Source organism: Vigna radiata, unplaced genomic scaffold (assembly GCF_000741045.1).
Source record: "Vigna radiata var. radiata cultivar VC1973A unplaced genomic scaffold, Vradiata_ver6 scaffold_628, whole genome shotgun sequence".
Taxonomy (NCBI): Eukaryota; Viridiplantae; Streptophyta; class Magnoliopsida; order Fabales; family Fabaceae; genus Vigna; species Vigna radiata.
This window is the reverse complement of record NW_014541836.1, coordinates 260-12,182: the sequence shown is the minus strand read 5'-3', so window position 1 is coordinate 12,182 and position 11,923 is coordinate 260. Positions and strand designations below refer to the sequence as shown.

At 32.7% G+C, this 11,923-nt stretch overlaps 1 protein-coding gene across 1 annotated transcript; it reads right to left on the bottom strand.

Annotated features, from left to right (window-relative positions):
- Nucleotides 1-507: 507 nt before the first annotated feature.
- On the bottom strand, nucleotides 508-2,234 carry LOC106778488. The gene has a single exon (XM_014666458.2). It carries the CDS (start codon nucleotides 1,798-1,800, stop codon nucleotides 781-783), a length of 1,020 nt encoding a protein of 339 aa, XP_014521944.1. The 5' UTR covers nucleotides 1,801-2,234; the 3' UTR covers nucleotides 508-780.
- Nucleotides 2,235-11,923: the final 9,689 nt, after the last annotated feature.

Genomic DNA, 11,923 nt, shown 5'->3' with positions numbered 1-11,923 from the left:
ATATATATTTATTTATTTATTTATTTATTTTTATGATATTTGTTTTACTTTTAAGAAAAAAATTTAATTTTTTGTCTCTTTAAAATGTGGACGAACTTAGGCGGGGCGTTGAAAAGAAATAAAGTCATATTCTGATCTTCAAAGATCATCTCAATACTCTTCAAGTCGTAAAATATTTTGTATGTGTTAGTTACTTCATTATGTATGATGTTTATTCTGAACAAATACAATTTTTTAAAGAGAGTATATGTGTCGAAAACTTAATTATTATACACTATGACTCAAGTTTCGCTTAGATCAACCATAAAATCTTCCAATATTAATAAAATTACTTTCTTTTGATATTATTTTTTTAGATTTTTGTATGTTAATAATACTGAATACGCGAAATAATATTTTCACACATCCTTTTAAAAATACACTCATTTAACACAAGTTTTTAATAATAAAATATTAAATTAAAAACGGGCCATCCATAATATCTTGGCATGTTTATAGTAACAAATGTGAACTAAACAAAAATTAAATATTCATTTCCCTAATAACTATCAATCTACAACACCAAGATTCTCACGTACATGCCAGCCACCGGAAACTTATACAAATAAATCGGAAATTAAACTGTACAGGTTTACGAACTCAGTAATTCCAGAATATAAAACTGGGATTTTAGTATTAGATTTCCCAGTTTTCACACCAAAGTGGTAAAAGAAAGAAAAAAAAAAGTATTGGAAAAATATAGGTGTAACTGTGAATAATGATGATGATGATATTGATGTCTTATCTTTTGGAACTACGACTCCTTGACATGAGATCTCTGAGGCCGCCAACAATCCATGTCTCTTTTGCAATATCAGAAGAAATGCCGTAAAAATCAGAGTCGTATCGCATCACTACCATCTTCTCCTTCTTTCTCTTCTTCTCCTCCTCCATCAACGACTTTAAACTCTGTCCCTTCCCTTTTTCTTTTTCTTTTTCTCTTTCCATATTATCATCTTCTTCAACATCACCACCTTCCCTCTCTCTTACCCAACTTTTCGCCGGAGCAGACCTACAACGCATCAGCAATAATGCGTTCGGAGGAGGAACCGACACCGACACAGACACGCTTTCCTCCTCATTTCCTCTCTCCTCTGTCTCTTCTCTCCGCTTCTTTTGGTTCTCTTGCAACACCATGAACCATTTCGAGAACACAGTTCTCGATGCTTCTCTCTCGTTTTCTCCCACGCCCACGTCGTTTTCCTCCTCTTCTTCGACTTCTTCCTCCTCCTCATCGTCTTCTTCTTCTTCTTCAGTGGCGATGTCGGTTCCGGAGAAGGAGCCGAAGCATCTGAAGTCGAACCTTATGCTTCGCAAACAAGTCAAGAACTGCATTATCTCCTTCTTGAAACCGAGGGTCTCGGCCCAGCCGAGACGCTTCCTCTGTTTTTTGTCGGTGTGGATCTTCTCTATCTCTTCCATCACCGATTGCCAGCTCCTGCACGTCGTCGTTTTGGGCCGGACCTTGATCTGACCGGCGCACGTCACTTTGGGGGAGGTTGGTTCCGTGATTTCCGAGTCCATTGACTTGGTTTTGGACCATAATAAAGGACTGGCTTGGCCTCCGGCGCCGCCTCTGGAGAAGGATTTCTTACGGTGGTGGTGGGTGTTGTGGTGGCGTTTGGTGGGCTCGGAGGGTCGGGCCGGGCTGCAAATGGGCTTAGGCATTAGAGTAAGATGAGCCCGTGATGGGAAACATACCAAGAGATCAGCAGAGGGCGGTGGCAGTGGTAATGGTTTGCCTTCTCTTCCTCTGATCATATTTTTGGGTTAACGTGTTTGTTGCAATGACCTTAGATCTTGAGCCTGATTAGGAACTGTAGTAGAAGAAGTAGCAGATACCAATGGGGGTGTGATTGTGTGGTGGGTTTTTAAAAGAAAGGAGGGAAGCAATGACAGCTTATGCAGTTATGCTTTAGCCTTTATCTAGGTGTTCCTTCTCTTTTATCCATGGGTTTGTTCAATTAATTCTTATTTCGCTGCTTTTTGGTCCCCCCCTTCTCACTATTTGAATTTCTGTCACGGGGGGTTTATTTAAAATAGAAAAAGGCAAAGCCCACGAGCCTTGCTTCATCATCCAATCATGGCCACTCTGCATCTCCTCTTCTTCCTCTCAAAACTACCACAACTTTTTGTAGAGAATGAATGAATACAGATCATTTTATTTCTGTAACATAGTAACATAAACACTTTGTCACCCTTTTCTTTATCTTGTCTCACTGTCTCGTACTTTTTATCTTTAAAAAACAAAGAAATAAATATGTTTGAATATGATTTGACAGTAGCAAGAGGAGTTTGCTTAGGTCTAGGTTGAAGAAAATTTTGAAGTAAGTTTATTCTTTTTCTCTCCTATTCTTTTCCTGAATGGGGAGCCGAACTAAAGTTATGAAGGTGTGAAACGGGGACTAAGTAAAGTGAGGATATCATAATGAAGACGGTAATGCACTTGATAGCATGGGAAAAATGGTCCCCTCTACTCATTATGCAGGTAGCACTAGGATTATAATTTTATGCTTTACCATATAATACTCTTCTTCATCTTTATCATTTAATTCATAGTTGTCATCATCATATTCAGATCTTCTATATAACCAAAGCTAAATAATGCTTACAAAAGGTGATGCTAAGGTAACTTCCTCAACTCATACACGTGCTAGCTAGCTTCACTCTCAACTAATATACTTAAATTATCTTTTCAGTTTTAATCGCAAAACGTACTTTTACTATATGACGATTTTCAAAACATCCCAGAAAGAACAAAGAGAGATAAAGGTAGCCAAGATTTTGAACTAGACAAACTTTAGAGACAATTTGTGATCGTGTGTGAAAAAATCAGCGACTAGATCCAAAGACCATCATCACACCGATGCTCGTTCACTCGGCAGATGTTTTTCTGTGTATGCTATTTTGTCCTTCATCACAAATTAAAACAGTTAATTCATTACTTGTTGCATATGGAAAGCAATATGAAATAATCAGGTTTCTCCTTGGTGCATATTGTAAAAAGTCACATGTTTCTTAAATGAAAAACTTGTGTCAAATATTTTTTTTTTTAAATATTCATTACCCAATAAAAATTTGAAATAAAAGGAGTTCTCGAAATCTAATTTCAAGAATTTTGACTTGTATTTTTTCTTTTTGCTTTATTTCAAATAGCAGAGCTTAAACTTTAAGTTTAAATTCTTTATTTTTAATTTGTTTTAAAGTAACTTTCAAGCTAAAAGAAATCAGACAAAGTGCTACTTTGGAAGTAATATACAATTGTTTTGAGTTCATTCAATTTAGAAGACATTTACAATAGATGATGTGCATGTTGTTGAAGAAGTCATTTTCTCATCACATCACGTCAAATAAGAGTAGAAAAAAGGAAGAGAAAGCGTGATGAAATCGTTTGCATCTTCGGCACTGTAGTTTCGGCTTTCCATAAGAGAGACAGCTCAACTTCTTACCAAGACATTAACCATGAAAGCTACCAAGTAGCTAGTTGGCTACAAAATTAAATCATACGATTCAATAATTCAATTGATATTATAAAACATGTGGATTTAATTCAGTTTGTAAAAATATTGCAAATCATCTTAATTTAGCTTTAAATTCTGTTTTATTAATATACTATCAAAGTCAGTAAGAATATATCTTCTGTTTCATATTGAATGGATGTATTGTACTACTGACTGTCGATACTCTCTTTGATATTATGTTTGATAACTTCAACATATATTCTCTTTAAAAGAGGTGTGTTAAAAAAATTTATATCGATTATGATACCATGCAATTATGTACATTTAAGCCAATAATTTTGTTTTATGATTTTAAAATAAAGTTTGGAAAAAGTAGGTGAATTAATGATGCATGTTTTTCATAAAATGATATATTGGATAAGAAATGAAGTGGTCCAATAGTTTTCACATATACTTTTTGTTGGGTAGCCTCTATAATTAAAAATTTGAAACATTTTGTCTAACTAGGCCCATCGTGCATTTACTTATTCTAACATCTCTTTACGGAAAGCAAGATGCTTCGTATTCGGCCATATTAATGCTATGACCACAACACAACCAAATTAGAGTGAGGGATGGCTTAAAGATTTCAATCAGTTCAGCTTCGGTGGATATATACAATGAGAATAACAAAAAAAAATCTTCAAATTAATAAATAATTCAGAAAACATAACCAAAAGAAAAAAGAATAATATTTTTAATCATTTTCTTTTAGTTTTGTAACACAAGATGCAATATCTTTGTAAACAGTGACACATCCAGAAATTTTCTTTCTAAGTGGATTAAGAATAGTTTATGAAAACAAATGTACGATATTTAAGTTTGTGTGAATTAGCTAATATGGTAATCTTATGGAAATATTGAAATGAAAATAAATTTTGTCATGCCAAATTATATTCTTTGCTCAAAAGAAATTGGAAGAATAGCTTATTTAATGAATAATCCAAGTGCAAGCTAATAATGTATGAATGGATGAATATTATGGTTAATAATGTATCCCTAAATGCACTTGAATAGAATGTAACTGCGTGTGTGTGTGTTGGGAAGAGGTTGATGATGGTAATGGAGGATTGAATGTGGGTTAGGTTGTGATGGTTTTAAGATGAAGAATAATGGATGGAATGATGAATCTATTTTTGCTGGATTATGCGTGTGGAGGTAATAGATGAAGGGTCATGAATTAGGTGGCAGGCCAGCCCGCCCATTCACGAAATAAATCCAACTCTTCAACTCGTGAATCTATCCATTTCTAAACTTATCTATTCATGAATCTAAATGAATTGGATTCACTCGTTTTGATATCCTAATTTTAAAGAATGTGGAACTTTTTAATATATATTATTTTTATCCTCTGAATATATAGAATAAAGTTATTAAAATGGATCACAATCTGTAAACCAACCCAGATCACCACGGATTTATTGGGTTGAGTTTGAAAAATTTGTATTTTTTTTTTATGCGAATCAAATTTAAATCCAACTCATTTTAAACTCAGCGCATCTGGGTTGAACCCATGGTGGATCAGATTGACCCACCAACCCACTCACTTAATTTTATTTTATTAAAATTTAATTTTAATTTTATAAAAAAATATTTATTATTTTTTTCTTGAAAAAATTATTTAAGTTCACTGTTTTCAAAGTTAATTAAATACTTGATGTTGGGAATGAAATTTGTTTAGATTTGAATTATAGAAAGTTGTAATTTTATTATTTAAAAAAATTGTAATTAAGTGAGTTAGTAAGCCAACCTGTGGTGGGTTGGGTCGAGTTCAAATTTTTCTGACTCGCTAATAAATGAGCCAGATTGGATTGACTCATTAAGTGATAGGGTTGCTCCCTCCACCACCACGTTTACAAAAATAACCTTTTTTTTAAAACTTTTTTACTTTATTTTTTATTTTTTAACCCTATTTAATTAAGTAACCTATTAATTTTTGCAGGTGAAGAGAAGAATATTTTGATCGATTCTATGGAAGATGAATATGTGGAAAAACCAAAAGGGTTTGTGGGTGAAATTTTCGAAAATACCTCTGATGTTAGTCTTGTCAAAGGAGAAAAACGTGGAAAGGTTGAATTTAGATGCCTATCTAATGTTGGCAAGAAGGTCACCCAAATGAAATTTGATCATCAATACTCATTTTGGTTTTGAAGGCACAAAAACCAAGCTACACCAGTCACACTCACTCACTCTTTATATCAGATTCAAATTCATCCTTTATATAAGATTCAATTTTTAATCTCAAAATTAACCTTGAAAACTCTTAAACGGATGTTGACATCCGTTTTACCTTAAACGGATGTTGACATCCGTTGACGGATGCTCACATCCATTTAAGAGTTTTCTAGGTTAATTTAGGGTTATGTACCTCGCCGTTTTTTCACAAACTTTTCTTAAACGTTGATAAAGTCCACCACCACCTTCAAGCAATGCAGACATTGAAGTTTGTTACCCCTACAACAATTCCTTCCAGCAACCTTTCACTCACCAGACTCTCACATCAAAAGAAAGAGAAGAGAAAGAATTCCCAAGATGAAAGAGTAAGAATGAGAGCATGAACGTAATAGAGAATGAATAGGTTGTGTGTGGAGAGTAGATAGAAATGATAAAAATTTAACCCTAAAAATAAACTTTTACTGAAGGATAAATTAGGAATATAAAGATAGAGTAAGGGATAAAAGAGGAAGGGGAAGGTGGAGGGAGAAAACGGGGAGGTGGAGGGAGCAACGTCCTTAAGTGATCAAACCGTGGTGGGTCGGGCCAATTGACCCGTTTTGACAACACTAATATAAAACATCAATTTCAATGACTTAGATTCTCATGTCTTAGATTCATCATTGAATCTTAGAAAAACACAATTTCTACTCTTATTTTTTAGTTTAGCCTTCCTTTGATATGATATATGTGCATGTACTAAATGTCCAAAGATTTTAAAATACTCCACAATTGGATTTGTATCACTCCAAACTTGTTCTAAAGTCTTGTTCTCTAATTTTGTTGTTAGATAACGATTTTAAATGTGGATGCATCATTTCACAACTTCTAGTCAGAATACTCTGAGAACATCCTTCTTACTTAATATGGTTCAAACCTACTTAAAAAAATTCAAATTCTCTTTAGAGCTAAAACTTAATAGTTATGTGTATAAATTATGATATTATGGAGTATATAATATTTTAGGCATTTTGTGGTCATATTTTTTAAGAAAAAAAAAATTATTTAAAATGTGTTGCGGTACTTGGAGCAATATTAGAATAAGATATTAAGTTGTGTATAGCTATTACAAGTAAAAAGGATTTTTCTCCACGAATGTAATAAGGTTTGAAGTATGAACTGTACAGATTAGTTAAACTCCTTACCACTAAGTACTAATCTAATTTTAATTGCTTTTATTTTGAAATATATAAATGTAAACAAAAACTATCAAAAGCTTCGAGAAAGCATGATATTAACCCACGGAGGTCTGTCCGACAGAGCAGCAAGTACGAGTGACAAGACATTGGAGTGGGGGGTGTTGCTCCCTCCACCTCCCCGTTTCCACCCTCCACTTCCCCAATTTTTTCCAACTTTTTTTTAATTGCATAAATAACCGTCTTTTAACCTTTTTTACTTTATTTTTTACTTTTTAACCCTGTTTAGTTAAGTAACCTATATTTCAACTTTTTACTTCAGCAACAACCCCGCCTCCCCTTCTCTTAGATTCTCACCCCCCAAACTCCAGATTCGTTCCTGTACTCCAGATCCGTTTCATGTTGAAAACATTTTTTAAAACTCTTGCTCCAAACTCTCCCAGTCCAAACGAGAATCGTTGCATGAAGTGGCCAAGGACCTTGCATCTCTTAGAGAAACGGAACAAGCCTCTAAAGGGAGCTTCTTCATTGGAGTCAAAGGAGGGGTAGATGGAGGTCAGTGGGTGACAGAAAGGGTTGCCTTATCCTCCTCAGAAGAACCACTTCTTTCCAAACGTGAAGGTGAAGTGTCTGGTGTCTCGGGTATTTGCTCCGCTCCTTTGGCTCTCGTGGTTTTCATAAATGGGGTTGGAAATGTATACAAGGTGTTCTAAGCCGCTGCAAGGTTTATCATCATGACAAAGATTTCCCGTGGTACAAGGAAGTGGGTGTTCGAGATTTGGTTTTGATAGTGTTATGGATATGAAGGATGAAGATGGGGAAGAGCTTGGATTCAGATTGGATTCATGGGGTTGGATTTGGACTTGAACAACCTGATGGAGTTCAGGATAGTGAATCTGCTTTCTTGGCCCAACTTTGTCTTCTTCGCAAGAAACTACGGGGAGAAGGATGCTTATTGGAGCTTGGAAGACTCCTTGTGCATAAATGTTGCTGATTGGAGACTGTTGTTGGTGTTGTGGGTTGAGTACTGACATTGGGAGCAATGTTGTTTCTACGGTGGCGTCGATGGAGTAAGAGAGAACGGTGTTGTCGACATCCGTTTTACCTTAAACGGATGATGACATCCGCTGACAGATGTATCCGTTTAAGGGTTTTTCACGATTGATTCAGAGTTACTTACCTGGGCGCTTATTCACACAACGCTCCACTAATAGACTCCACCACCACCTTCAATTCAAGCAACATTGAAGTTTGTTACTCCTTGAGCGATTCTTTCCAGTAAACTCATAAGATTCTCACACCAAAAGAAAAATAAGAAAAATAAGAGAAAGAATTTCAAGGCAAAAGACCAAGAAGGAGAACATCAACTATAAAAAAAAAATGAATGAATGAATGGTTGTATAAAGGAAGTGGATAGAAATTATAAAATTTTAATCCTAAAAATAAATTTTTACTGAAGGATAAATTAGGAATAGAAAAATAGAGTGGGATAAAAGAGGACGGGGTAGGTGGAGGGAGGAAATGAGGGAGGTGGAGGGAGCAACCCCCTGGTGTGGGCATAGCGAGCTAAACCCAACATCTTAAAAGGGGCCAAATCCAGCCCAACTTAGACATATGCAGGCTTTTTTTCTCGCACTCCCATAAATTCTAGCCCCACACTTCTAATTTTTTTTAAATGATAATTTTATCATTTTAAAAGTGACATCTGGATTATTTTTTTGGAAACCTTTTATAGAACAGGTTATCCAAAATTTTTGGAACATAATTTTAAGAATAAGATTTTCAGAACGGAATTTCCAAAATAATCTTTTTTGAACACATGAAATGTATTATGGAATAAGCTTTCCTAAAGCGTTGAGAAATGAGCTTTTGTAAACGAGCTTTTCTTCTCAACATGTTTTCTTTCTTCTTCTTCCTCTTTAGAGATGATGGGGGCATCAATCGTAGAAAGAATGACGGAGTGATGGTGTGGTGCAGCGAAGAAGAATATTTTAGTCTTTTTATTTAAGTATGGGGTTTAGTTAGTAATACTAGAAGTATAGAAAGGGAAAGAAAAAGTATGGGGTTTAGTTAGTAATGATAGAAGATTGAAAGGGAAAGAAAAAGTCCATACTGCATAACTAGCTGTTGCTGGCCCATTGAATTATGTCAGTGCAAATGTGTATCCACAATAAATGGTCAAGAGTATTAAATATATTTTATTATTTTTTCTAGATCTTAAAAAATCAAGCATTGAAAGATACATATATTTTTAGACGACAAATGTTTTTAATTAAAAACCTTTACTTTTAAATTTCCGTGTATACAGGTCACACATAAAAGAAAACAATAATATCAAATCTTCATTGAATATGGTATAAGTTTTTAGATAATACTTTTTTTATGACTATATGCTTCACGAAAAAATAATACTGTTCAACTGCAATAAAAGTATTATGAATGATATAAATCTCCCTTTAAATTCACGCTCAGTTATAATTTTGAAATGTATTATAAGAGAATTTAAAATCACCTGGACGGATGAATGGATATATATATATATATATTGGTGTATTTCTGCCACAGCTCTATGACATTTCTTCCCAGCAAAGCATATCTTCCCTGAAATTCACTTTCATAATGTGCTGCAAAAAAAAGTTAATTTTGTTCTTTGTAGTCTTTCTTTATCCTGTGTTTTACCCATCTCATGTGATTGTATTTATATATATGGTGGAACTATAAATATTTTTTAATAGTAGCATGCTATAGAGGTGTAGTTGCCCTGGCCACCATATGCACTGCCGTAATGTTACATTTCACTGTATCAGAAGGATATTTGATGGAGATATTTTTTATTTTATTTTTGGATACTGAAATGGTTTCAGCTTGTAGAAAACTCTTTCAAAGTTTATTACTATACCTCACTTGTCTCCTCTTCTACCTTGCGACTGTTGCACAAACGCAGTGCAACCCTCTGGCAATCACTATGTGACCCTCTGGTGATATTCTCAAGCAATCAATTCAACAGCTTGCTAGTTTTTTTTTTCTTTTTTTTTTTTTACTTCTTTGTCACATCCTCATTTATTTTAGGTATTTCTTGTAAACTTGTCCTCTTATTCTCATCAATCTTCGTTTTTGCTCTTAATGTTCGATCTGTCCCTTCTTTGTGCCATCAAAAACTTGACCTCGTTTATTTATTGGAAACTTGTTCTCTTATTTCATTGTCTGCATGTCTAGATGTAACAATGTTCTCTACCTTCGAGGAGTCCCAGAGGATGAAGAAATCGAAGATGCCGCAGAAGACTAGATTGGTCGAAATTGCTAATTGTAATGACAAACAGAACTAACATTCGTTACCTGCTTTTGTATCTTCTGTGTATGTTTTTGTAGTTGTGTTTTTGAATCAATGATGACACCCTCGTGAATATTGAGGTGTGCCTATTTGAAAGTTGTTAGCAATCCTTCATGTGATCCTACATAAATCTGTTTCTGCACCGGATTTTTATACTATTAGAATACGAGTAAATGACTAATTTGATGTTATTATTTTCATTCTTTGTTAGAAATAGCTAACATTGTTATTGTCACTTAGTTGAGTCTCACTGTAGAAGTGTTTATTAGCCGAATAAACTAACGACAACTGAAAATATTGATTTTAAAAATCATAAGAACGAAGAAAACTGATCTGATAAAAAAAAACAAAAAAACATGAAATCGGATTATTTAAATTGAATTAAACCAGTTTTCATAGAAACTGACTCCACTTTCAATCAACTTTTATATTTATATATCTTGATTTAGTTTTGGAGGATCAATCTTTGTTTTAAGTATGTGATAATTTTTTCTTAAAATTGTGTTCATATAAATTAACAATTTTTTTTTTGTTTAAGTTTAATATTAAATTTCTTTCCTTATCAATATTAACATGATATATCATTAAATAATACAAAAAAGTATTGATTGTTGTGACAAAAAAAAATATTAAGAGACAAAAAAATTCTAAACATATTTTAAAGATTAATACTAAATCGAAGAAAAAAATGAATGGGTAACTTAAAAATAAAAATTAGTCGAATGTAACTTCAGACTTATTTAAGTTTAATGACATTCATGGATTTATTGCAATAACTTAAAGAAAAATCTTAAGGTTTAAAGTTGACAAAAAAATGCATTCATAGTTTTTTTTATCTATTCTCCTATTAAACTTACACAATTTATTTTTTATTAAAGGTATTGCTAGATTGGTTTTGATTAAAAATATATCTGATCAAATATTAAAACAATGTATAGTTTGACTTGTGGTTTCTTTATTAAAAATTCAATCTACTCTAATACAATACAATATGGTTTGAATTGGATTGAATAATTAGTTTTATGAACCCCTCTGATAAAGAACTTTTCACTGTATATTTGTAGAAATTTATGTTTGGAAGTCTGCTGCTTTTGTATAAAATTTTTATTTGAATTCATTTGTCAAGAATGATGAATGAAAGATATGGTGATATGTTTTAAAATAAATACGACTAAAAGAAATTGTGTTATCACTTGGTTCAAAAGGATGCATCTTTATCATTAAAATTTTAAAATTAAGCAATACAGATTTTCACACAGTTGATAATTAGTTTTATTTTATATATTTGTTATGAATAAATAACTATTAATTTTCATTAAAATAATATGTTGTATTTGTGAGAGAAGTTTAAAGGCCGTGTATTTTAGTGATTATAAAATTACGGTAAATGTCCTAATAAATATTTCGAACTATTAATTCACGGTTATATCTAAATTTTACTTGAAGATCTCTATTCTAAATAAATAAAAATTAAAAACCTATAGATAAATCATAAAAGTTCATGGTTTATTTTATGTGAAACTTTATTTTGTGACGTTATATTTACATTATTTTGTAATTAATAAACTGTATTATTTTTTATAAGATTACAAATAAAATTTTCTGTAATTTTTTCTACAAATTATAAATTATGTTTTATAAACTAAAATGTAACACTTTAATTAGCAAATCCAAGTGAACAAAGTCTAAATATTTTTTTTTTA

Excerpts from the sequence above, each read along its gene's own strand:
- LOC106778488 (XM_014666458.2), bottom strand. The coding sequence starts at position 1,800 with ATGATCAGAGGAAGAGAAGGCAAACCATTACCACTGCCACCGCCCTCT.